We start from the raw sequence: 27,776 nt of genomic DNA, 5'->3' as shown, positions 1-27,776 counted from the left end.
GTGTACCGATTTGTGTGAGATTTGGATGAAATCTGTGCGACTAACATAAGCAATGTGTTTTGCAGAAATCGGCCTCATGGTAATGTAATTTTTTTACATATATTATACATATATAAATATTTGAAGTTTTTCGGAAGACTTAGGTCAGGCTTTAGAAGGCGTTTTTAGAATCGGCCTTAGGCCTAAATAGGTTGGTGCAGTTGTTGTGAACCCCAGTGAGGCCAATTAAATGCCATGCAGACTAGGACACTGATTGATTCATTTGATTTCTGTTCATTTCAAATGATTCACTACAGCTGCAATGAACCTGGTGATTACTGAAGTTAGACAATGTGCACAGTGCACTGAGCTACCCAGCTGAGCTACTGACCTTGTTGGCGATAATTATTATATTAACCAATTGCTACCTTATACTACACAGAGAAAACTACGTTTAAAATAGTTTGTAGAACGTTGTCTGGACGTTGGCTGGTCCGGCCATTCTATCTTAGCATGGACCAGCTAGGTCATTGTTTGATTTTGGATTTCGTTAGATTAACTTCACGCCACACTCCTCACTCAGTTTCAGCCTGGGACCGAGGCTACCTTCACACAGGCCGGTTACATGCAGAACCTGCAGCTCTCACTATACTGAGTAGGCCTACGTACCCTACAACATCACTCTTCTCCGGCCATGCGTACCATGTAAGCCCTTGTTATGCTCTATATTGACTTGAATATTATTTGTATGCAACATGTTGATCTGTTATTGATCACTTTGCCATAATGTGGAGTACTTTGCCATAACATCCATATGTTCTAGTGCCTAATACCAGTGCTATTTGTACCGTTTATTCTGTTAGATTTTGATGAAAGTTACATAATTGACTTGCTTTGCAATGTGGCTTGTAGCCTGTATCTATCATTGATATCCTTGGCATTGCAATATTATTATTCATATGGTTTTATTGTCTGAATGCTATAGTTATGTATTCCATTTCTTATTGTTTCTAGAAAGTAGAAACCAAGGCTTAATGGAGAAATAAAAGTGTCATCTTGTTGAATATACCTTAGGTGTCACAGAACTTCTCTTTGACTGGAGAAACTTGGGTGGTCAGCTGAGCTCATAGCCAACAACCTACCAGCTAATATTTAATAGTGCAGTGTCTGAACAGCATCAGACCAAGAGTGCCAGATGTATCTTTGATGGATGCAGTCTGACATTTGTGTTAGCGTCGACATACAAATGTCTTCACCTTCACCTATCCCGTAACCCCGGAGGGTCGTTGGGGCACCACAGACGATCTTCTGACCAGCTCTCTCCATCCCTCTCTGTCCTCGGCAGCTCTCATTGCCTCGCTGAGTTTCAAGTGTGTCCATTCTCCGATGTTATCTTCCCATCTTTTCTTCTTCTTCTTCTCCTGCCACCTCGTACTGTGCCTTGCAGGATGGTCTTTGCAAGGCCTGAGGATCTGGTGATGTGTCCGTACCACCTCAGTTTACGCTTTATGACAGTGGTCAGAAGGTCATCATATGGGCAAATGTCACACTCGATAAACGACATTTCTGCAGACAGTCATGGTACAATAAGCTAGCTAACCTTCTAACACCCTAAATGTATTATCATAATGTTACTGTAGCATTCTCATAGCCTGGCATATGGCCAGACTAGTATCACTGCGTAGATATCGCCCCAGGGAGAACTTCAATGTTCACCAGTTGATAAACTATCATGTATATTCTTTATGTACCCAAACTGTAATAGAAACTATTTTACCATAGATCTAAGCTACTACTACTCCAGTCCTGAGCTTGAAATGTTAGAATTTACAAAATGCTGTCTGTACTCTATGTATCCCACATTGATCCAGGTATACAACTGAAAGTTAAAGGGAGTTCTAAACTTTAGCAGGTTTGGTGTTAATTGGTACTTTTCTATGTGTCTTGCAGATGAAAATCACAGTGATATATGGGACCTGGAGTGTTGCATCAGAGCTTATAGCTGGCCCTCTGAGGCAGGAAACTGTCACCACGGTACGCCAGTAAAAAGTGTCATCTGTATTCTGTATGTAAAGGTAAACTTGGACGAAGTGATGTGTACAAACATAAAGCTAGTGTTCATTGCTGTAACACCTAATAATGATGGGTAATGCTCTAAATCTAAACTCTGTAAACTGTGCTCTTATTCTCTCAGTACTTCTGAAGCGCCATGGCAACCGACACCGTTATCCAGACTCTCTCAGCTGTTGGTCTCCAACCGTCTCCTCCTGAGAAGCTCTTCAATGTACCCGTATCTGCAACCATCTCCTGTGAGAAACTCTTCAATGTATCTGCAACCATCTCCTGTGAGAAACGCTTCAATGTATCGGCAACCATGCGTACTATGTAAGCCCTTGTTATGCTCTATATTGACTTGAATATTATTTGTATTCAACATGTTGATCTGTTATTGATCACGTTGCCATAATGTGGAGTACTTTGCCATACTACATCCACATATGTTCTAGTGCCTAAATGCCAGTGCTATTTGTACAGTTTATTCTGTTACCAGATGTTGATGAAAGTTACATAATTGACTTGCTTTGCAATGTGGCTTGTAGCCTGTATCATTGACCCTTGCCATTGCAATATTATTATCTATATCCTCCTGTACGCATACCAATGCAACTAGTCAAAACTCCTTGCAACACAACCGTCCGAACCAATTCCTTGCAACTGCCATTGGGTATAATGATTGCAAGTGATGCAACGGTTTTGTTGCGACTAGTTGCATTGGTGTGGTTTGGACTTCAGCCTAAAGTTTATTTACAAACTTGAAACTAGCATCTTTCTAGGCAGGCATTGCCAGGGTGATCGCTCTGACAATACCAGGCTAGTATGTTTTTGTCTATATTTCCCCATTTCTATGCATGTAAGCAGTGTCATCCAGCGCCTCCTGTAGTAGTTCCTCTGATCCTCATCTCTGTGACCGCTGTTCGTTTCTCCTGTGTCTGGCTGCAGCCGTCTCTTCTGTTCCTGTGAGAAACTCTTTAATAGCCTTTTAATGGAAGTTTAACAAACTTGAAACTAGGTTAATTATTTAAGTGTCAATTTATGCCACCTCGTGGCCCATCTACATGGGATTATATCACACCTTTTTCATAGTTACAATATTCAAACACAACACAAATACCGACATAACATTGATATAAAACATATCGGCATAGTTAATATTGAACCAAGTTTTTCCTGACCCTCTAATAAAAAGGACCATTCAACACAAAATGATACTCCTTCTCTATTTAATTGAGCACACAATTGGCAGATTTGATCTTCTTCATCCAACCCAACATGACTAACTGTTTAAATATGAATCATGTCTATACATGATGGATTCATGTTCTCAGTTGCCACGACTGATTTCAGTCATTTGTATTCCATGGAGGTCTTCTATAGTGTGTCCTGCACCAATCTACAAGCACGTCGCAGTGAGACGTTTAGGACACAAGAAACACTTTCCTGGGGTTTTTATGTGTTTTTAGTTGGGTCAATGATGCCATGTTATGACCAAGCTTTGTCATGAAAATGTAGTCTTCACTTCCTTCCTGAACTACAAGTCCCACCTCTACGCAGCCTCCCCCGGGCCTTTCAAAGCATTTTTGGTCATTGTAGGAATTCAGCAATCCAGTCAAACTCTAACACACAGACTTCAATATTTTACTGGCCATGGGGTGCAAATTTAAAATTGTGCTACGGTATGATTCTTTTATGTACATTCTATGCAGTTATTCCTTTGACTAAACTGAAAAAGCAATACAATTTGAATCACAAAAATAAAATAAAATTGTGCTACGGTCATCTACTACAAATACTATTAACATTGAGTGACTGCGGTTTCTTCCAGCGGTGCACTTAAGTGTGTAGGATAGTGATACACAGCTAGTGTGTGTGGTGACTCATTTCACGCTGTTTCACAAATTGCGTATTAGGACTTGGCAACATTTTTCACTTCAGATTTTATTTGGCTTTAATCCATGTATGCCTTTTTTATTTTGTATACATCAGGAAGTGTCTCCTCTGATCCTCCTCTCATCCCTGAGACCTCTGCTGCTCTTGAGTCTCTCCTGTTGGACGACGGACACTTCTGCTTCTGCTGGACAAAAGTACTCAACCCCAATACTTGGAGTCAAAAGTGTATGTGGACAAATATTACTCGGCTACAAGAATACTTAAGTATTCAAAAGTACAAACACAAAGTGTGTTTTTGGTTTTGGGTGGGCCATATGGAAAAATATATCACTGTTTTTTTTTTTTCAAGCAGTCCCACGATATTATCACTGTTTTTAATGCATTACTTAACCGTACAACCCCTTTACTTTAGCATTTTTATGTGAGAACTTTGGGGAACTCGGATTAGGGAAAGGGTGATCCATCATATCAGATTTTTCTTTATCAGGCTCCCAGCCCAGCCTCCCTGGACTCCCAGCATCTTTTCACTTGCAGGATGTATATAGGGCTGCTGTCCCCACCTAGTGGCTGTATATGCATATTACAGGTTCTCTCGCCTTGAGCATACATATTACAGGCACACTTAACTTGTATACTACTATTACTTGTATTTGAAATATGTAGTGGTGGAAGACGTTTTTAACGGTTACGGTGGTAATTACAGGCCACATCATGTGTAAAGGTCCTAAAATGTTGGCATCAAAACAAACGCAATGCAAAAGTAGAACAGTAATGGGTCTTTTTTATTTTATTATATATTTGGGACTTTCTGCCTTGTTTGATAGAGATGGTAGACTGACAAGAAATGGGGGGGGGAGAGATGGGGAGTGACACGTCCGGGCCCATAATCATTTATTAGTCAATGTATGTTTTGAATTAATCAAGTAACTAGTAAGGCCTGGTATAAGTGGGGTGCAGAGACCCTCGGAGACCTGATGGGTTGCATTTGGAACACTCAAGAAACCCTAACTAAGAGTGTGTATGCATATCGGTATTCTAGTGTTTTCAAAGACACTAGAATACCGATATCAGAATGCACAAACAGTAGTTATTTTAGTACATTTCTTGTTAAATGTATTAACCTTTAGCAATACACATTTTTGTTAATTGGCTAATTAGTTACATAGGATATAGCAGTTTTTGGACAACAGTAATTTCACAATAATCCTCTGTAGCCACTAGCCAGTCACCCAAAATTCGAGAGGACCTGTGATGTCTTTTTATTTGTTTTTGGTCGTTAATGTCCACAGAGGTCTGCTCTGCCGGAAACCTTGCGAAAAGACGTTATGGCCATTTTTGTATACAACAACATAGACTGACACATATAAGGCAACATTTTCCAAATTTCATCATGTTTTAAGTAGCATGTGACATGTCAAACTAGGTTCATGAGTCTGAATCCATTCCAAGCATTAGTTATGCACAAAAACACTCATTGGTCTAAAAAAGGAACAGTGTCTATACATTAAATGTGCAATAAATTCAATTCTTATTTGAAAAAGATTACTCCTAAATCTCGAGGGTACATTCTAAATAAACTAATATTTAAACACCTGATCTTGTGGAAAAGTAAAATCGGTTTGGATAAAGCTAGCAGATGGCTTGTTCAGGAAATGTTACTTTTCGTGAGAAAATACGGATGTATTCCAGAAGAATACGGATGAAAACAGTCCTTAGTTTGAAACAATATGATGTCTTGAGTCCATATCTCTAATGGAGCGCATAAATTATTCAGAATGATGAAATGTCACAAACTACTTTATTTTGCCTTATATTGGTTGTCTATGGTGTGGTATACAGAAATGGCCATAACCTTTTTTCGCAATGTTTTCGGCAGAGTGAATGGATGAAACCCAAATAAATCTGGTTAATCTCTATTCCTTGAGCTTTTGGGCCTGTGGCTCCCCGGCTAACTACGAATTATTTCGTATATTTATTTATATATGTATATAAATATCTCTGCTGTCGGGAGGAAACCTCATAACTCCAAAATTATACATTTTTCAGGAAATTAAGAAAACCTCAAGCTTTTAAAACAAAGCAATACAGCGTCATCAAAGTTGGTGTTTTAACTTTATATATTGTCAATTACTTCCAAGAGAGGGGGAGAGGTGGTGCAGTCATCCCCAGCCGCTCGTTGGAGAGCGGCCACCGCGCATCTGCCCTAAAGTAGGATGCTCTCCTCGTGCTGGTCCGCCCCTTTCCCCTGGTACCACCCAAGGGCTCCATTCAGCTCTCTCTGCTCCAGAACGGAGCCTCATGGCACAGACACTCCTTTTCCTGCCCGAAAAGAGCAGATCTACAAGCTTGCCGTGGATAAGCACCGCTTATTTATAACACTTCTCCCTCACATGAGGCTCATGTAGCGGACAGATCAGACGCTGCTTAATAACCACAATTCAGACACATAGTTTCAGGGGTTCAACATTTTATTTGACATTATTGTGTTTCTCCACCTGGACTTTGAGCTTCAAAATGTTGGCGCCCGTGTCTTTGGTCCATGGGAGCTGGCCGTTTTGGGCCGTCAGTTGAGACTGGGGGAGTCCCGGAATATGGGGGTATGCAGAATAGCAGGCAGTGTAGGATGTCCACCGACTCAGTGGGAAGGTCATTGGGAATGGAGACCAAGGAGAATGCGATGCTGGCCCTGGGGATTTTTTTATTTGCGTGCCTCCACAGATTTTTGACAGCCTTAGACATAGCCACACCCGAATATTCCTGTTTAACATCAGGTCCGAAAGACTTTTCGGAGTTTCGCAAGGATTTCTAGATAAGATTATCGCCGCGTGGAGGACGACGCTCTCCTAAAAACGTCGATCTGGACCCTGTGGTCATAAAGCGTGGGAATGGTGTTGAGGTTTTCATCCTCCATTAATATGACGGGCCTGATGCCCTTGATACACCAGTCTCCATCGGGGGTGCCTGAACAGTCTGGCTAGTGGCGGACCTGGCGAAGTGTCTCCTAGTAAGGACTCCCCGGACATGTCCGAATCGCTGGTACTACCAGAGCTGTGGGTCGGCTGTGCCCGGCCCCAGAAGGAGGCAGGGATCATATTTTTTGTTACCATGACCGTATTGGCCGCCGCCCTGTGATTGAGTTTGATATGTGCTATTTGACAGGCCGAAGACCAAGAGGTTTCCAGGTCCTGGCATGGGAGGCTCACTAAAGTGTTCAGGAGGGTGGAAATTTGTTCGGCGTAATATACCTCCAGAGTCCGATAATGCGAGGTCATCCAATGCCGAGTTGCATCCTCGAGGTTCCGTTTAGTGGCGGTATCGGCATCCGAGGGGGTGACCGTCAGTGTGACCTGACACATTTTAGCTTCATGGTCGGCCGGGTAAAGGTGTGACGCCGGTAACCTCCTCAAAGCGGTGACCCGCTTTGAGGAGGGAAACCAGCGTCAGTGGAACGCTATGGAGAAGCAGGTGCCTCTTCAGATTAGTGAAACTGTGACCACACTGCTTACATATTTTTACCAGGTAAAGTTGACGTCTTTCAGCATGGGTAGCCGAGGACGTCGCGGATAGAGCTGGGAAAACTCCATTTCAAGAGCCTGGAACACTCCTCCGTAGACTAGCTGTAGTGTGTGTGTGCTGCGCCCCTTCCACATCAGACATGGGCTGTAGCTCAGCCTGCCCGGTGCCGATACGACCAGGCAGAGAAGCTAAGCTAGCCGAGGAGGTGACGGTCGCCGACAGAGCCGGGAACCCTCCAGTGCCTCCACCAAAATCCCGGAACGCTCTGGAACACGACGCAGTAGCCCCATGTCCTGCAGGCAAAACAGTTACAGCAAAACAGTTACAGCAGCCACATGGACAATCGCCTTCCCAAGCCGCGCTTCCCAATACCAAATTGCCTGCGAATTGGAAAGCCTGAGACATTAAACGGCAAGTCGAACCGACTGCCCGCCGGACTCCATTCCACGGCATCAGAATGATCTGACCGAAGTCAATCGGCTGAGATTGGAGGTTAATGTTGATGTTGAAGTTTAAGGTTAACCCGAAAGTTTGTCCCATTTTTATTCTCTTGTCTCTCCCGCTCTCTGACTCCTTGCTCTTGGGTACTCTAGGGTGCATTACCGCCACCAACTGGACTGGAGGGTAAAGAGCAAATTATGCATAAATGACAAATAAATGCTCTCTCCCCCCCCCCCCCCCCCCCAGTGGCGAAAGATAATACATCTGGGATGTCATTATTGTTTTAATTATGTATTAATACTTTTAACAACAGTTAAACCTTTTTGTGGAATTTAAATGCATTTTGTTCATCTTTCCAGCAAGAAATTGACATTGTTTTTCTAAGGGATAGAATAAAGAGCAAACAAAGTGAAAAAATAATTATATCCGATCTACAAGCTCACAATGCAATGATTTCCACATGGACAAAACAAAGTGGTGTTTTGTAATAAGGCCACAATGAATGGCCTGGTTCTATCGTTTTTATGTTAAATACATGCCAAGATGAATTAGAACGTGCTTACCCTGAGAAGTTATGTTACCCGAAGCATCCGAGTGACGAAGACAAGTTTGTTTACCGCATGGGTCTGGGCCTGCCTACAGGCTACAGGCACTGTTGTGTAATGTATACATTACAGGCCTACAGCCTGTAGTGTATGTACCGGTAAATGCTCAGGGCTGTGCGCATGGATGATCTACGTCTCCCGGAAGGTGTTCTGTTGGTAGGAGGAGACTGTGCCTTTATGCCACGTTGATGTGGAGAGAGCAGAGTGAGTGGGGACGTGGACGACGGTGGAATTCACTCCACTCAACTCTGTCTGCAGCAGAGCGAGAGAGCCACGCATCGCCGGGACCCGTAGTTCTTCAAGAGTCCCTTGTACAGTAGTAGATCTGGGCTGGGGGGGAGGGAAAATAAACCTTGCAGAGAGTGGAAGTTTAATTTCCAGTTTGCAAAAGCCCGTTTCATGCACGCGTTCATGTGAAGAGGGCGAAATCCAAGAGAAGGTAAGCGGATTAAGTTGTAATTTAAAATTAACGTGATTCTCGTAGTTTTTCCGGGGGCTGGTTGAATGGGTAGCTGTAGGCACAGCCAAAAGCCTTCCTCGCTGAACTGTACTTCCCCGGTGCAATGGTGTCGCACGCCGGAAAAATAGCCGATCTGCAAGCTCAGCGCACTTCGCGTCCGCGACGAACGGTGAGCTTGCAGATCGGCTATTTTCCCACCAGCTACAGATAAAATAGCCCTTTAGCATCGCGACCAACAACAAGGCACGACTTGACTGTCTGACACAGTGCCCCGTGTCTTCCTTTAGCGGCGAAGTGAGCGTTTGAATGGGAATGGCCACAATTATAAATGGTTGAAGTCAGATTATGACTGTGGTCTTGGATTCAAGGCATGATCCATTATAAATCCCATTTTTATTCTTAGCTCGCTAGCTAAAAGCTTGTGTGTAAACACAGACCGACCCTTTTAGGCACAGCAGAGCCTCCTGCACAAGTGCACATACTGTACTTTGCACACATTGTACTCTATGTACATTAGAATACTATTTTACTGAGAATGTAGACTACGACCCGGTCGCTTCATACTATTCGACCCCTTTTACCCTTTAAGTCTCATTTGCTGCTATAAAGGCTTTACTTGTCCTTTCTGAATTAATCCGTATGTTATTATAGCCAGTGTTCTGTATTGTCAACACAGTCTGCTGAGCATGTCACACCGATGTTTCACTGCATTCATTCGTATGAGGGACAAAAATAAAAGTAAACCCCTTCGAATTGACAGACGCCATGGCAAGCTTATTGACCTTTTGTTTGCACGTTTAAAAAAACGTACTTATAGCAGTTGACAGAGTATGCTAAAAATGACATTTTGTTTACATCGGTTTGACTTGTTATTGCATAATGTGACTTAATTGGTGTTCGCAGAAGGCCTGTCTAGAAGCTTTGTTAATTTATGAATTAGAATGGAAATATTTTACGTGTAGACAGGGGAGCTATTGAACTTATACCTACTGAAGTGCAAGCTGTTGTTACCAAGTAATACACATCCATGCTCCTTGGTTATGCAACGCAAGCCCATCCCTCATAATACATTGCATAATTACGCAAAACTCAGTATTTTACTTACCATTACATTTTATATTTTGACACATGCCTAGTAGGCCTATAGGCTATAGCCCCTTTGTACCTGATACATAGAGGAAATCTGACAAGGTGTGTAATTGTCATCAGCTACACCCATTTGGGCAGGTGTCATTTACACATGCATGAACCCTACTTTTGTCAAGGGAAAAAAAGCTAGCTTTATATTGGGGGACCCTGGGACATCGAAAAACAAAGTTAAGTATATTGTCGCTGGTGTAAACCGGTTTTGTTTATTCTAAAGAAAATAGTAAAACTATCTACAAGCTCAGTCACGACTAGCTTCGTCAGCTGTTATAAGCTTGTAGAGCTGCCAATGTCACTACTTTTGTTTGACACTTTGTGTGATGATCTTATGAAGTATGGAATTGGCATTCATTTAAGAAAAAACATAAATTGAAATATGACCATAAGAGGTTTCTGCCCCAAACGATATGGTTCAAGTGGTTAAAGAAGAAGTTTCTTGATGACAAATTTGTCAAGGAATTTCACCAATATCACTTTTATGTACATTACTTTGTTAAAGTAAAAATTGTTTCTAATGTTCCTTCTGAAATGTTGTGCTTTTTTTTCCCTTTTTTTGCTAGTCAGGATGAAACTGAAAGAGATCAGTCGCACAGCTATCCAGAGCTGGAGTCCAGCAAACCACCACCCAATTTACCTGGCAACAGGTATGAGTGTGATTGGTGTACACAACACAAGAGCACTACACATGTTGACACCTGCTGCTTTCAGTTTGTTACATTTCAGGCAGTTATGTGGTAGAACATTTAAACTCAAACTAGTCTTGTGTGCTACTCATACTTATCTGGATCACACAAGCCTAATTTCCAGAGACTTGGACTTGAGTCAGACTTTATTTACAAAGAAAGATTCCATACTTAAGTTGTGACTCGTCTTGGACACAAATGACTTGAGACCTGACTTAAGACTTAATCACGTCATGAACCCTGGCGTTTCATAATTAATAGGTGAACATTGGAAATTTTCATAGTAAAACGTATTATTCTGTCACTACAGGTCTGGGGTATTACATTCGTTTTTGAATTACAAGTACATGGTTTGGAAAATATAGCTTTGTGGCACTTTATACTAGACGCATGCACACACACTGGTCTCAGCTATGTAAGCATACACGTTATATATGATATTTGGACATGGTCCGTATTCACAGAGGAAAGACATGCGTCTTGGCTTGCAACTTGCTTATGAAGACTTCACTTGTGTGACCCGCTCATGAAGATTTGGACTTGCATCGAAACACAGCTTTGGTCATTTCCAATAAAACGGTCACACATTATAGAACAATTTCACCGCGTCATGCACTGACGCTGGTCTGACATTAACACATTTCAACGGCTGTCTTTCTTGCAGGAACATCAGCCAAGCAGTTGGATGCTTCCTTCAGCTCCAATGCCGCGTTGGAGATCTTTCAGCTGGATTTGGCCGAGCCATCTCTGGACATGAAATTATGTGGCACATTCCCCACCTCTCATAGGTACTTACTACTTACGTTGTGAGCTTGTAGATCGGCTATTTTCACTACTTTTTTATTTTCATTTGTTTTCTAATTTGTGGAATTTCTTAGATTTCTTCATGAAATTACTGAAAAATCATTGAATTGTGTTTTTAATTCATGAAAATCTTTCTTTGGAATGTTTTTTGAAAATGCTTTGAAATATTAATAATTGGAAACAAAATGTAGGAAACCAAAAATAAAGGCAGGGACCAATAAATATGTCAGTGACGCACAATAACAGACCACTGGTTCCAAAACACTGGGTCGGGACCCGAGTCACCCGACCCAGTGTTTTGGAACCAGTGGGTAGTCAATATACCAGTAAGACGCCCTGAGGGCGAGAAGCGACCCGGTCACGTGCACGCATCCGCCTGGGTGACGGCAGACTGCTGGTGGCGCTTTGGTATGGGGGATCAGATCAACATATGGAATGATTTCTGTACTGGCCATATATGGAGCGTGTCTTGAGTGTACAGGTTTAATGAGGTCAAATCAACATATGAAGGGCGAGTTCGGAAATGCGCCCTGAACGCACTGGTGAACTGGTTGTTTGTTTATTCAGTGCACTCAGTGCGTTGTCGTTCTAAAATCCAGTGCGCTGCGCACCGGGTGTGCCGAGTGCACGCACGTGAATGGTGTGTTGTAACTGGTCGTTCGTAAATAAGGCACACTGAACGCACTCTGTGACGTCACCGCCCACCACACTCAACAAACTGACCACATTCCCGGTGCGCATAGCCGAATGTGCCCGAAATGTCAGAACAGGAAGGACGGGGGTCAAAGGGTTTGAGGTCAGATGTAGAGTTGCTGGCCGGCTCCATATATGTCTTCTCCATGTATTGTTATCCAGGGTTAGATGAGGTCAGTGTCGTGATCTTCATATATGGAGATGGCCATATGGAGGCATGATGTCATGAGGCGTGACCATATATGGAGGCGTGATTAACGGACGGGAGATGCAGGTTTTCATGGTAAATGTGACCTACGGTCACAATTATGTCTCAGTGATTTGCCTCATAGCAAAAAGCCCCTGGATGTGAGCTCAACCGGTGCCTTTCTGTGTGGGTTATCCTCATGTTTACTTGGGTTTCCTCCAACAAAAGCACACATGTTAGGAATGTGCTCCTGCGACTAGAGCCTGTCACAATGAATCACCACCTGAATGCAATTATTTGAGATGATGGCTATTCTTTTTGAGTGGTGCAACCACTCCAAGGAACAGCAATGTCCGTGTTCACCTATGTGTTGGTTCACCTATGTATGTGTTGGTTAATGAGCACCAGTATATGACTATGAGTACCAGTAGGGGCACTGTTGTGCCAGAAACAGAGAGAGGGATAGTGCTGCACTGTTGCCTGCTAATGAGAGAGAGAGAGAGAGAGAGAGAGAGAGAGGTGGGGGGGAGTTGCACCACTTAGTTCACACAGGTGTGATCTTTTGCACAATCATCAGAATCGTCTTCATCGTTCCGTTAAAAAATGTCTCTTTTGAAAAACATTGGGAAATAGCAGATGTACAAGCGAGCCTGTCATTTCTGTCGTTTTGTTTACAAAGGCTAAAAGACAACCTTTATTTTTACCATATGTTCTGATCCATATGTTCAATTCCCAAAACACAAATCGTTAATCGCAATTATTTGTATCATGGCGTCAAGTAAAATGTAATGATTGTACCAACCCTACCTGCTAGTTGTTCTGAAAACCCTCTAAATGCTTGAGGAGGGTGCTTTGGAGGTGCAGCGATTTTCCGGCTGACACACTTGTCGGGCCCATCAAACCAAGCGTCTCATAGTAGAACTAAACATGTCAGCACAAGATGGAGCAGTGGTTCAGATGTTGTGCCAGGGACCCACATAAGAGATTTGTGAGATCTGGATATACAATGTATTGCAGTTCCTACAAAGTAAACGTTTTGTTTCTTTTGTGCTCCCTTCAGATATCACAAGCTGGTGTGGGGTCCCCATGGAATGGAATCGGAAGGTCTCCCATCCGGGGTCCTGATTGCAGGAGGCGAGAACGGTGACATCATACTGTACGACCCGGCCAAGATCATAGCTGGTCAAAGTGACGCTATCATTTCCCAGAGTGACAAGCACACAGGGCCAGTGCGAGCTCTCGACGTCAACCCATTCCAGGTACTGTAGGCCAGTCATTCTGGATTTTTAATTTCAAGGACCCCAAGTTTGATATGCTTCAGAGATTAGACTATGGTGTGGAACCCCACCTCTCCATTCCCCACTCAACACTTTAAAATCCTTAGTGTCTAGTTAACTCTGAGTGTACAAAGATATATTTATACACCCTCAGAGTTACAGACCTGTAATGGTCCATTTGGACCCCTGACCTGACGTTGAGAAACAATATTATATGCTCAATATTCATGAAATACTGGTTAAATGTACATTGTTTACTTGTATATTGTTTGCTTGAATATTACTGATTGGCATCCAAAACAATACAACCTTTTCTCCCCTGTGTTTGTAGACGAATCTGATAGCATCTGGTGGAAATGAATCTGAAATCTATATCTGGGACATGAATAACTTTGGATCTCCAATGACACCAGGACCTAAAACTCAGGTACAGTACAGAAAGGATCCATTGTTGAGTCTGTTGACCTGTGTGGACTCTGGAGCTGTCACAATCATGACTTTGTAGTCAACGATATATAATTTTGTCATACAAGTAATTGTGATGAATGATTTCATTGTTTTCTGCATTGAACATTGGACATTGGCTTTGTAAACAAAGGCAGGGCAGATATGGCAAAAACATAAATGCTTTTTTTCAAACCTTGATGTCTACCCTAAATGCCCAAAGCGCAAGGTTGAAGGTGATGATGACTGATTGAAATATGACGTTTATGGTAATTTCTTGGACTGTGGACGTTGCGAAGTAACACCCTGACTTGAGAGAGACTCACCGTTGCTCTGCTAGTCCGCACCACACTTGACACAAACACTGTTCAGGGCTCTGCCATGAGAATACTTGCACGTGGCCCCTGGTGCGAGTATTCGCAGTAACCCTGGGTTACTGACCCTGGGTTACTGACCCTGGGTTATTCTCAGTAACCCATGTTACTGCTGCCAGGGGCCCCCTGCAGGAGACACACGTTGTCAAGGCACACTGTTGCTCCCATAGCCATAAATAAAGTGGCTATGGGAGCGCCGTGTATCGACTTGAGGAAGTGCCCCGGAATTGCTGAAGGCATGCTATGCCACGCTGCCACTCAAGTGACTACTGGCCAATTACAGCATCTCTTTTCCGGGACTTGTCAGACCTGAACGTCCGCTCTGTGACGCGCGCAGAAGATTCTGCTAGTCTTGTGTTACCAGACGGTTGACTCTCGCAAAAGTTGTCTGGCTATGCGCCGAAGCTTGCCCTCATTGAGTACAGACACGCCAGAGCTGAAGGAGGCGTCTACCGTTATATGTCTATGGTTGCTCCCATCAGCACCACACTTGGCACAAACACTGTTCAGGGTTCTGCCATGAAAATAGTCCCACACACAAACCTAAGTTGCACACATATATGGCACTGCAGCAGTGATTTGAATATTAATATTGATGTTTTGTTGTCCGCGACTAATGGGCTGATGCCTACAGCGGCGACTAGTGGTCATAGTCATTGACCAATTGGTCAAACATCTATAATATTTTGGTGTGTGTGTGTGTTTGATCAGCCTCTGGAGGACATCAGCTGCATTGGGTGGAACAGACAGGTGGCTCACATCCTGGCCTCGGCCAGCCCCGGTGGACGAGCCTCTGTTTGGGACCTGCGCAAGAACGACCTCATCATCAAAGTCAGCGACCACAGCAACAGAGTAAGTGTTGGTCAACAGTTTTTTTTAACTCTTGTTGGCATAACCTCAGAAACAAAGAGTTTAAGACACAAGAAACCATATCTTAAAGCATGAATGGTTGTATTAATTTGAGCAACACAAGATTTACACTGGCACAAACTACCCTCAAGTGATTCCGGTTTGTCTTTAGTTTGAAAATACATCAAAAATGTATAATCCGTTCCTAATGGATAAAGCCTTGGCCTGGAAGAGAGGTCATCAGGTGGTCCCCAGCCTTGATAGAGTGTTTCAACCTGTGGCCAAAGGACTGCCACTCTCTTCCAGGCTTCCAGCTATTGTCTTTTCTCTTATGCCAGAGCCAACAGGAGGCTCTCTCTGCCTTGTGTGTTCTTGGGGAATGAGCAGGCACTGGGTTCTCTAGGACTATGGTTTGCTTCCTGCCTAAGGTCCTCCTACGTCTCACCAGATTGCCTCTGTTTTTTTGTGTGGCTTTTGTGCCTTTATTGATAGTTACAGTGAAGACGGACAGTAAAGAGGGAGGGGTGGAGACATGCAGCAAAGGTTGTCATGAACGGGACTCGAACACGCAATGTGCTGTCAAGCCAGAGCCAATATGTGGCATGCGCCTGGGCCACTAGGCCAGCGGGCGCCCCACCAGACTGCATCTGTGCAGTGTGCATCCGTCTGTCCTTGTCCACACTTGGCGTTACTCGGGTGTATTTTGTGGTTTGTTTAAGTCTTCTCTGCGTCTGTGTCACTGTCCTTGTTGTTACCGTTGAAAGTTGAATCTGTCCTATCGAGTCTGTCGTCCTCCTCTCCTCTCGGGAGACTCTGGGGGTATTGCTCATTTGTACTTTCTGTAGCTTAAAAACTAAAGGCTTGCCTTCTCACAACAAGTATTGTACAGTAACAACTAAAGTCTCTTTAATGTTCTGATTCTATTCATGAACCTAGCATAACAGCTCTACCTGTTTGTACTGACAGCAACATATGGTGGAGGTCTAGAGATCACACCTTACCTCTCTTCAATACAACTACACACTGGTTGCTCTGGGTGAATTCAATTACCGTATTATAATAATTACGACTCTATGCTTTAAGCATATGAGTAATACTCATACCTTCCTTGACAACAGCGCTTCTAAAACGTTATCATTTTCAAAGACCCCCTAGTTTGCCATGCCTTTTTAGACCATGGAGGGTACACATAACTCTGAGTGTACAAATCAATCAAATCAATCCTCACGTCTTTTTTTGCACACTCTCAGAGTTACAGACCTGTAAAAGTGTTTTCACACTGGTGCGTTTTTTTGGGACGAATATTGGAGAGAATTTTGAAGGACCTAAATTAAAATGTTCTTTTATGTCACTCACGTTTGCACACTGCCGCTGAATATTCCGTTTGTATAAAGTTTAAATTTTCCACAGCTAGTGAGGTGTTGGTGACAGGCTGACAGCTAGTGATGGCCTACTACTTTCTACTGTCTAGTGGGGTGTTGGTGACAGGCTGACAGCTAGTGATAGCCTACTACTTTCTACTGTCTAGTGGGGTGTTGGTGACAGGCTAACAGCTAGTGATAGCCTACTACTTTCTACTGTCTAGTGGGGTGTTGGTGACAGGCTGACAGCTAGTGATAGCCTACTACTTTCTACTGTCTAGTGGGGTGTTGGTGACAGGCTGACAGCTAGTGATAGCCTACTACTTTCGGATCCGCACAAAACGCAGCAAAAAAACTCACCACAGTGCAAGAGTTAATTTTAGAAGTGCTCCGATTGATCGGCCACCGATCGGCAATTTACCTGATCTGGAGAAAACGATCTTTTATACCATTCAAGTGGTATAAAAGTCAATTAGATATATAGTATAATAATATAGTTTTGCATCTTTGTGACAGGCCTAAACATTCTCTCCTTCCTCGCCACACAAAGGGACAGTTTTCATGTGGGTTTTGACATTCATTTTGGAAATAATAAAAATGTCCCCTTACGCACAAGATCAGTATCGGTATCGGCCGATTATGAGAAAACCAATCTGATATTTGGCAGCTTTAACCACATCTGTACATTGTACTATTTAGTTGCATGAAGAATGGGGTTGGTATTCTGAACTGGAGGAACCGGATTCAACATCGAGGAATTGGAATCGCCTCCATCATAACACAAACCAGTTTTATCACATTGTCAGAGCTGGTATTATATGTGAACTTCACCTCTGCTGTACAATTCCAATAGCCAGTGGTTCTCAAACACTTTACTTTCGCACTTTCACTTTTTTTTTGTTGTGAGATTTAATTTAGCTTTAATACATGAATACTTATGCCTGTTTGTTTGTGTCTGGGATTTGTTCAGATGCATTGCTCTGGGCTGGCGTGGAACCCGGAAGTGGCCACTCAGCTGGTCCTGGCCTCCGAGGATGACCGAATGCCTGTCATCCAGATGTGGGACTTGCGATTTGCCACCTCCCCTCTCAAGATCTTTGAGAACCACACGCGGTAATGCAGTTCACAGTGTTTGTGAGGAGCATGTACTGTACTGACTCTGTTGGCTTGATGTATGCTTTGTCGTGCACAATATTCTTAGAACTAGTAGAAATGTTTTGGAGATGCACGGTACTTGGGTATATAATCAAAGTAAAACTGATGGATTCATTAATTGAATACTTTATTAATACATTTGTTAACGGTACCGGTACGGTAGTACATCCTCAGTTGGCTTGTTTCAATTGTGGTCTATCTATTGTACTTTTTATTGGACTCATCAATAATATGGTACTATACAGTAACAATACATACTGGTGGAAAACTCAGTATTATCAACAGGTATATGTACAAAGAACGGAGGGGTGGGGAGGAAGACAATGCTATGGTTGGGATTAGGGTTGTCCCGATCCGATTACGTGATCGTAATCGTATCGTGAGCAAAAAAAACGTGATCGGGCATCACTGGTATCAATATTATGATGTCTGTGATTTGGGATATTATACTATTGTGATATGGCATAAATGTGTTCTATAAAAATATAAATATCGGATCGGGAAAACTTGGTATGGACAGATGTGTGCATTGTGATGTCGATGCTGAAACGCAGCATTAATTTACGAAATAAGTTGTGGAATATAAAGGGTTTCTGTGGTGGTGTTTCTCCAGGGGAGTCCTGTCCATCGCATGGAGTTTGGCGGACCCAGAGCTGCTCCTGAGTTGTGGGAAGGACAGCAGAATTCTGTGCTGGAATCCTAACACGGCTGAGGTAAATATTCAGACAATAGTTGCATCGACCACAGGTCCCTCATTCAATAACTCAGTGTGGACTACCAATAGCACATTCAGGTTCATTCGGTTCATTGAATTATGTCGTCTTTGTCGGGCAGAAACCTCTTATCTCCATATTCTAACCCTAACCCTTTTTTCGTAAATGAACACTACTTCTTGATCATCCTACAGCGTCACACAAAAGCGGAAAAAGTAGCAGATCTATAAGCTCGAAACGCTGCACTACTCGATATGAATGAGTTATGAAAAGCAACAGTTTTGGACATATGAGGTTTCCTTTCCTTCCGACAGAGACGATATACTATAGGTATTTTTTTCATTGCCATTCATTGTTTGCACCACGTGACTGACGTGGCATTGTTGTACTCTCCAGGTTATATACGAGCTCCCCGCCAGCACTCAGTGGTGCTTTGACATCCAGTGGTGTCCCAGGAACCCTGCCGTGCTGTCTGCCGCAGCCTTCGACGGTCACATCGGCGTCTACTCCATCATGGGGGGTAGTAACCATGCACAGAACCAGAGGGATGCTGACCAGGTAAGGCAGGAGTGTCAAGTAGTGCTGCACGATTCTTGCTCAAAATGTGAATCTCCTTTCCTCCACAAGAATAATAATAATAATAAATACCCGATTATGCGATTTGAGTGTGCGGAGCATCGCTTTTTCTTATTTAAACTTTTGTGACTCCAGCACCTCACCTAAGTCTATCGGCATATGAGAGGTGGCTTTTTACACTTTTTTGTCAGACGTGTTTGAACAAAAAAGACATTAAAGATGAATAATTAGTTTAAAAAAAAAAACCTTTTTTTACTATTTTGAAAACCATTTTAAAATTGTTCGACTGTGAGCTTGTGCCCCAGAAAGTGGTACAGTCGTAACTCAAGTCCTGTTCTCTCAGACTAGAGGGGTTTACCTGGTTAATAACTCATAACGCTGTATAAAGACTGTCTGGTTGTGTCTGATTCTCTCTGGTTTGTGGGCTGATGCGTTGCAGATCAGTAACTCATTCGGGAACATGGATCCGTTCGGGACGGGACAGACCCTGCCTCCCCTGCAGCTGCCCCAGACCTCTGCGCTCCCGGCTACCGTCAAGCCTCTGAAAAAGCCTCCCAAGTGGCTCCGCAGACCTGTGGGCGCCTCGTTTGCTGTACGTTGAGACAGAATTGTGATTGTGAGCTTACAGGCTTTCACTGTTTATTTTGTAGACCGCTTGCCTTATAATGACGCGTGCCCAAACATTTTAGGCAACCGTCGTGTTAAATGGTTTTAAACAAAGCCTTTTGGTTTCTTTCTCCGCTCTAGTTCGGTGGGAAGCTGGTGTCTCTGGAGAACGTGAAGGCTGCTACGCCTCAGCAGGCCGCTCCGCCCGTGGTACACGTCAGCCAGGTGGTGACGGAGACGGCCCTGTTGGAGCGCTCCAGAGCGCTGCAGGCCACGCTGTCCGCGGGGGACTACCTAAACTTCTGCCAGAGCAAGATCGACATGGCGCAAAACGACTTTGAGAAGACAGTCTGGTCGTTCCTGAAGGTATGACCGGTTTGCTGAAGCTGTGATAAAGGGGGGAAAAAACAGTTTCGATGTCACTGGTTTTCAAACTTCTTCACGTCAAGGACCACCAAAATTATATTGTATTTGGCCACCGTCCCGCATCTTAAAATATTTTGTTCCAGAGACTCCCATAAGGAAGGATATGTTAAAAATGTTTGCTTTAGAAGAATATATTCAAAGCTATTTGCGTGGCACAAAGTGACACGAAATCATACACAATATAGGATAAACAAGTGAAATTGGAAGTGATGAAAGAAAGAAGTGGAAGATTTATTTTCTGTTAAAGAGCTGGAGAGACGAGGAGATCCCGGGCGGTTACTGAAGAAACACTATAGTAATGATTACGACAAGAACATGGAGCTTTATCCTTTTAACAAAGACCTTTTGTCTTAACAAAATACTGTTATTTGTGTGACTTTTCTGTTTGCCAGGTTAACTTTGATAACGATGTCCGTGAAAAGTACATGGAGCTTTTGGGTTACAACAAAGAGGAACTTTCTTTAAAGGTGAGTTCTATGGTTTAGACAACAACCTTCAAAGGTTCCCATGTATTAGGCTTTTAAACCCTTTACTCCCAAACAATATGTCTAGAAATTGATTGGCGGAATTGCCATGCTCTGTAGAGCAGTGGTTCTCAAACCCGTGACCCAAAAGAGAAATGTTATGTCTCCCCGGGACCCAAACTAGTGAAAATAGCAGCTCTACAAGCTCACAAATTTACATGCTGTGAGCTTGTAAATTGTCTATTTTCGCTACTTGTTAAACATCTGTTTTCAAATTTATGATTTTTCGTTCATTTCTTCAAGAAATTACTGAAAAGAATCATTGAAATTGTTTTTTGGGAATGTTTTCAGAAAATGTTTTGAAATAATAATTACGAACAAAATGTGGGGAACAAAACAAAAAGGTACCTATACTAATTATTTCGTTCAACCCATAGCCATTTCGCTAGATTATTCAACAATGCCTTCCCACATGCAATTCAGCCACTAATAATGAATTAATTTACTTTAATTTCCATTTCTATTCACATTAGTGATATTGTGGGACTCTCTAACAGATTATTTTTTCTTCTTCGCAGATTTCAGCAGCACTGGAGGAAAAGACCACTCAGCCAGTGGAGGTAAGAGGTATCAGCTTGTCTGGGAGTTTAAAGACTTATTTATACTTGGTTGTGCAAGCTCACAACATGTCGATCATGTAAACCAGCTAGTTTCTAAATTTGTCTGTGTATTTATCACTCAATCTCCAGGCTTTACCCGTGGTAGAACTGACTGCTCCTCCAGCCAATCTGCAACTTCTAGAAGACTCTGGTCTTCTCCCAGCAGCAGTATTTGACCTGATTGCTCAAGCAAATGTCAAGCCAGAAGAGGCCCAGCTCACAGACAGCCCCCAAACAGGCTCTGACCTCGCAGAAGAGGAAGCGGTGTCCACAGATCCAGAGCCAAGCGCTGAGCTGATCCTCCCAGTGGAGGAGACGGACATCCCCTTGGAGGAGGTACAGCTCTTCTGTAACTCTAGGCCAGTGATTCACGCCCTTTGAATGTTATCGACGGATAATCACCAGTAGGTTAGGCTCGCCTAGAGCCTACTGGCTGCAATTAGGAAACGCGGAAGTGAAGTTACTGCCGCCTAAGCGAATACATTGTGAAACTGACTTACGTGGCCGGTTAAGACTGAGGTTAGGGTTAGTAATAGTCAGTAGGCTCAGACGAGCCTGCTGGCTCGATTGCGTTTGAGTGATAAGTAACCTACTGGTGATTCCCAACGTGTGGGCCGTGAGGCTATTGCAAGTGGGCCCCCAAATTATTGGCAATTTTATTGAATTATGAACTAAAACCTAATCGGAAAGAAAGTAGAGGGCAATTTCTGAATTTCTAAAGAAACTTTTAAGAAAAACTCCACTGATGTGCTGTGGCAGCTCAGGGGATAGTATTTATTTAGCGAATGCAAAGTCCTTAAGCCAAGCGGTTGCCTCCTGGTCTGCTGTATGGAGGGTGATTAATCCTCCTTCCAGTCTTTGGAGAGGACAAACTTCTATGATGTGCTCCATAGTTTGCTCCTCACCACACGGCACACGCACACAGTGGGCTTGGGCTACTGCCCCATTTGTGGAGGCTGGCCAAGCAGGGGCCATGTCCAGTCCTGAATCTATTGAGCGTAGACCACTGTCTCCTTGGGAGGGTGGTGCCAGGGACCTGTTGGTTGGGGTCTGACACCAGGTGTTTGTTTGGGACCTCATTGGACTCCCATTACCTTTTCCAAGCTGATTTGATGGTGAAGTCAGCTGATGGGGGGTTCCTCCAAATTGGTCATCTCGATGGGAGACGAGCAGTGGGTGGGTTGAAAATGTCTGCATGGATTGGTAGATGGGGAGAGTCTTTGACCTTTTGAAGCATCCTTTGAGAGACTGCTGCTCGCCGGATGTGTGGGGGTGCTTTGTTTGATAATACTGGGAGCCAGGGGAGTGGTGTGGAGCAGATAGTCCCGGTTATGGTTCTCATGGTGGTATTAAGCTGGGTGTCCACTTGGTGTGTGTGTGTGTGATGACCTAGACCAGACAGGGGCACAATATTCTGCTGCAGAGTATGACAGGGCCAGTGCTGAGGTGCGCAGTGTGGAGGCTGCCGCCCCCCATTTTGCACCAGCAAGTTTGCAGAGCAGATTGTTTCTGGACTTCACCTTAGCTGCCGTCCCTTTTAGGTGTTCCTTGAGTTCTGTCGAGGGTCACACCAAGGTAGGTTGGATAGGGTGCATGCTTCAGTTTGAGTCCGCTCAGGTAGATGTCTAGTTCTCTGGCTGCTTTAGCGTTGTGGAGATGGAATACACTGGAAACAGTTTTTGCTGGGCTCGGTATTAGGCGCCATGTTTTGCAGGGGATAGTAGAGTTAGGGTTATAGTGTGTGGAAAGCCGTTGACAGTAAAGAAATTTCTAAATTAGGCTTAATACATATGAATGCATGCTCGTTTAGACCTATTAGTAGTTAAACTCACTAAGCTGTGTTACTTTCATATTAGGCTCCGGACAGAATTCATTATTTGTTTTTGCCAATAATGCCTCTTGATCATAAACGTTGCCTACCCCTGATGTAACGCCAAATATCTTCAATAGTTGCTCCATTGATTAAAAACATTACAATGGATAAGTTTGTTCTTTTCCTTTTGTGGCGTTTCAGGAAGCGATTGCATCAATAGTAGAGGAGCCCAGCAGTGCAGAAGAGCCCCCAGCCCTGGTGGAAGAACCCGCAGAGATATCAGCCCTGGTGGAAGAACCCGCCGAGATATCAGCCCTGGTGGAAGAACCCGCAGAGATATCAGCCCCGGCGGAAGAACCCACCGAGATACCTGCCCTGGTGGAAGAACCCGCCGAGATACCTGCCCTGGTGGAAGAACCCGTTGCCATACCAGCCCCGGTCGAAGATCCCGCTGTCATACCAGCCCTGCTGGAAGAACCGCCTGAGGTACCAGTCCTGGAGGAAGAACGTGCCGAGATACCAGCCCTGGTTGAGGGAACTGCTGAGGTTCCGGCCTTAATTCAGGTCCCATCCCTGTTTGAAGGATCTGCTGCCTTCCCAGGCCTGATTGAGGGATCCGCTGCCTTCCCAGCCCCGATTGAGGGATTTGCTGCCTTCCCAGGCCTGATTGAGGGATCTGCTGCTTTCCCAGCCCTGATTGAGGGACCTGCCGAGGTTCCATTCTGGACTGAGGAACCCACTATGGTTCCAGTCTTTACTGAGGATCCTGCCATGATTCCTTTCTTGACTGAGGAGCCTGCTATGATTCCTTTCTTGACTGAGGAGCCTGCTATGATTCCTTTCTTGACTGAGGAGCCTGCTATGATTCCTTTCTTGACTGAGGAGCCTGCTATGATTCCTTTCTTAACTGAGGAGCCTGCTACGATTCCTTTCTTGACTGAGGAGCCTGCTATGATTCCTTTCTTGACTGAGGAGCCTGATATGATTCCTTTCTTGACTGAGGAGCCTGCTACGATTCCTTTCTTGACTGAGGAGCCTGCTATGATTCCTTTCTTGACTGAGGAGCCTGCTACGATTCCTTTCTTGACTGAGGAGCCTGCTATGATTCCTTTCTTGACTGAGGAGCCTGCTACGATTCCTTTCTTGACTGAGGAGCCTGCTATGATTCCGGACTTGGTTGATGGACCTGTGGAGGTTCCAGCCTTGGTTGATGAATCGTTACCTGTCATGGTTCCTGTCTTGACTGAAGAACCTGCCATGGTTCCTGTCTTGACTGAAGAACCTGCCATGGTTCCTGTCTTCACTGAGGAACCTGCCATGGTTCCTGTCTTCACTGAGGAACCTGCCATGATTCCGGAATTGGTTGAGGGACCTGTGGAGGTTCCGGCCTTGATTGAGGAACCTGTGGAGGTTCCAGCCCCGCCCCGCCCTACAGAATTGACCACCCCTCTCCGCATCAACCAAGGTAAATGATACGTAGCTTGCAGAGTTAGTTCAGTCAGGAATACTCGAGGTCTCGAGTGGGTTTTTGCTATGCTCAAGGAACAAATGTATTCGAGGGGTTAATGTGCTGCTTTACTATGTGGGCGTATATACAGTGTTGCAAGACCCACATGTAATTTGCTGATGTGGCAGTCAGCTGACCAATTGTGCCGAGCAGGGAGAAAAATGTAGAAGAGCCGAACGCCAAGATAATATATTATATTATGCACACTTGTATTCTCATTCTATAATAAATATTGGTTAAATCTATTCTTGAGTTATCTGACTGAACTGTCATTTTCCATGATACATAATTATTTTTACGAAATGTACATATTGCCATATTATCATAGGTGTGCTGTTTTTCAACCCAGAGCTTATTCAAGTGTTGATTCCTATAATGTGTAATTAATTGTGCACAGTAAAACCACAACCACCCAAATGTGTTCATAGTGGGGCAAACATACTGCCAAAGTTGCAGATCTACAGGATCACAACATTTTGTGAGCTTACAGATCGGCTACAGTATGTGTAAAGAGATTTGGTGTAGAGTGAAATACTAGCAGACCTAGTATAGAGCCCTGGGGTTCCCCGGTCAGCTAAGTATTATTTAACCAGTAAGACGCGCAAACGCGGGAAGCGAACGCAGCTCATACATATTTGGGTTTTTTTAAGATTTATTTTTAAGTTATTCTTTTTTTAAGTTAAGTTATTTTTAAGTTAAGTTTTTAACTTAGCCATAACCAAGGAGTCCCCAAAGCAGCTATACGTCCAAATATGGAGTGTGTTGCATCAATCACAAACAAATCACTCAGCTCCATATATGGGCACAAAGGGGGGACACACGGACACACAGACAGACAGACATGATCTGCTAGGTCTCATAGTAAGTGCTCACTGAGTTCGCAATCACTGCGTTCGCAATCAGTGGTTCTCAAACTTGCATACATGCTGTTTGCTGGGTGTCATGCATCTCCATCCACGTGCATGACATGCACATTGCTGCTAATATTTGTATAATCTGAACAGCTCTCACTGTCTCTTCATAAACAAGAAAGATTACGATGATAATGAATGCGGTTTCAATGCAGATGTGGACGATAACGAGTGTTTCAATGCAGATGTGGACGATAACGAATGTGTTTCAATGCAGATGTGGACGATAATGAGTGTTTCAATGCAGATGTGGACGATAATGAGTGTTTCAATGCAGATGTGGACGATAATCAATGTGTTTCGATGCAGATGTGGACGATAATGAGTGTTTCAATGCAGATGTGGACGATAACGAGTGTTTCAATGCAGATGTGGACGATAATCAATGTGTTTCAATGCAGATGTGGACGGGCTCATCACGCAGGCCCTGCTGACTGGAGACTTTGCGGGAGCGGTGGATCTGTGTCTCCACGACAACCGCATGGCGGACAGCATCATCCTGGCCATAGCGGGAGGCACAGAGCTGCTGGAGAAGACCCAGAGGAAGTACTTCACAAAGACCACCAGCAAACTGACCAAGGTGACCTGACCATAGAGCTGTGAATCTCAAAACCTTTTTTTATTTTAAGGACCCCCAGTTTGATATTGATATGCATTAGGCCCCACGTACCCCCCATAACTAAAGATGTAGGGCCTACCGATATTTTCCTTTCCAATAGAGCGTCGCAGTACCGTCCCCTTTCATGACGACGCCAGGCCCAGGAAATGAATCCGAATGCATTTTTTCCATAGACATTTCAAAACTTATTTATTCAAAATCCAATCCAATTTTATTTATAGAGCACATTTAAAACAACAAAGTTGACCAAAGTGCTGTACAATTAGGCAAAGCAGTAATAAAACATAATACAATACAGTAATAAAAACATATACAATAAAATCAAACACTCAGGAGTACACATTATTCACGGTTTAAAAGCCAGGGAATAGAAATGAGTTTTAAGATGCGTTTTAAAAACAGGTAGTGTTGGAGCCAGCCTGGCACGGCTAGGTAGCTGCTTCCACAGTTTAGGAGCAATGAGTGAAAAGGCTCGGTGCCCTCTTCTCTCACACCTTGCCCTGGGGATGACAAGGAGCATTCGATTGGCTGACCTCAGTGACCGGTCCTAGATGGAACATAGGGTTTTAGGAGATCGGAAACATAAACTGGCGCTGATCCATTTAAAGATTTAAAAACAAACAATAAAATCTTAAAATGGATTCTAAAACGTACTGGGAGCCAGTGGAGTGCAGCTAAAACGTTCATTAAAAAAATGTTCATTAAAGACCTTTTTTAAGCATCGTACGAAGCCAACTCTTGTCGTGACAAATCATGACAACACACAATATTTTGGACCAAACAAATAATTTAAAAAAAAAAAGAAAGTGTTGTAACCTGCCGTTTTCTTCTTCTTTCTAATTATTTGTTCAGCCCGAAAAATTGTGTTTGTTGTCATGATTTGTCACGACAGCAGTTGGCTTTGTCCGCGGCGTAAACGTCTTTAAATAAATACTTTCTGAAAAGTCTATGAGGAAAATTAACGGATTTCTTTTCCGGGTCTCTGGAGGGGGCGGGACTGCGACGCTCTACCGATTCCCATAACTTTTGTGGGGTCCAGTTGTCTCTGGGTTCCTTGAGGGGGGGTTCCAAATGGAGCCTTACAGCTCTGTAACTCAGGGTGTACAAATGGAAGTTATGAGGGTCCTTGAAATTAAAAAGTTTGAGAACCACTGATCTGGGAATAAATGCAAATGTAGTGCAGCTGCAGCTACAAGTTAGTAAAGTAATAATGTAAATCGTACAGCATTACTATAAAATGAAACATTGAAGCATTGAACATACAAAATAAATGATGACTGAATGACATACTGGACATTCATGAATGACATTCATTCCTATTTATTTCATTTCATTCATGGTTTTTCATGATTATATTCATTTTACCCTATACTTTTTTACATATTCCATAAATCATCAAGTGATAAATAACATGGTATCGTAACTGTCATACTCCGCGATACCAACAACAGCATTTTAGGCACTATCGGCATCTTTTCCGATACTGGAAGAACTCTTAATAACTAATGGCAGTTACTATGAAAATAATACAGAGCAATGTAATAACGTTATATCGTTATG

General features: G+C 43.4%; 1 protein-coding gene across 5 annotated transcripts in view; it reads left to right on the top strand.

The window, feature by feature from the left end:
- Nucleotides 1–8,766: 8,766 nt before the first annotated feature.
- sec31a (SEC31 homolog A, COPII coat complex component) overlaps nt 8,767–27,776 on the top strand; it is a 30,747-nt gene continuing 11,737 nt past the window's right edge. For 3 of the 5 annotated variants that reach the window (XM_080756402.1, XM_080756401.1, XM_080756399.1), the window contains exons 1-16: nt 8,772–8,928; nt 10,656–10,739; nt 11,443–11,566; nt 13,523–13,721; nt 14,071–14,166; nt 15,269–15,409; nt 17,738–17,880; nt 18,536–18,635; nt 19,032–19,193; nt 19,651–19,803; nt 19,959–20,183; nt 20,636–20,710; nt 21,286–21,327; nt 21,457–21,702; nt 23,381–24,644; nt 25,999–26,177. In XM_080756402.1, the coding sequence (XP_080612528.1) occupies nt 10,661–10,739; nt 11,443–11,566; nt 13,523–13,721; nt 14,071–14,166; nt 15,269–15,409; nt 17,738–17,880; nt 18,536–18,635; nt 19,032–19,193; nt 19,651–19,803; nt 19,959–20,183; nt 20,636–20,710; nt 21,286–21,327; nt 21,457–21,702; nt 23,381–24,644; nt 25,999–26,177 (3,228 nt within the window). In that variant the 5' untranslated portion in view covers nt 8,772–8,928; nt 10,656–10,660. Of the gene's footprint in view, nt 8,929–10,655; nt 10,740–11,442; nt 11,567–13,522; nt 13,722–14,070; nt 14,167–15,268; nt 15,410–17,737; nt 17,881–18,535; nt 18,636–19,031; nt 19,194–19,650; nt 19,804–19,958; nt 20,184–20,635; nt 20,711–21,285; nt 21,328–21,456; nt 21,703–23,380; nt 24,645–25,998; nt 26,178–27,776 lie in introns of all 5 variants that reach the window. The other 2 variants (XM_080756400.1, XM_080756403.1) reach the window with 2 other exon arrangements.

The sequence above is a fragment of the Protomyctophum bolini genome (assembly GCF_963924005.1).
Source record: "Protomyctophum bolini genome assembly, chromosome: 22".
NCBI classification, from domain to species: Eukaryota; Metazoa; Chordata; class Actinopteri; order Myctophiformes; family Myctophidae; genus Protomyctophum; species Protomyctophum bolini.
The sequence above is the reverse complement of the archived record's forward strand: the minus strand, read 5'-3'. Positions and strand labels throughout refer to the sequence as shown.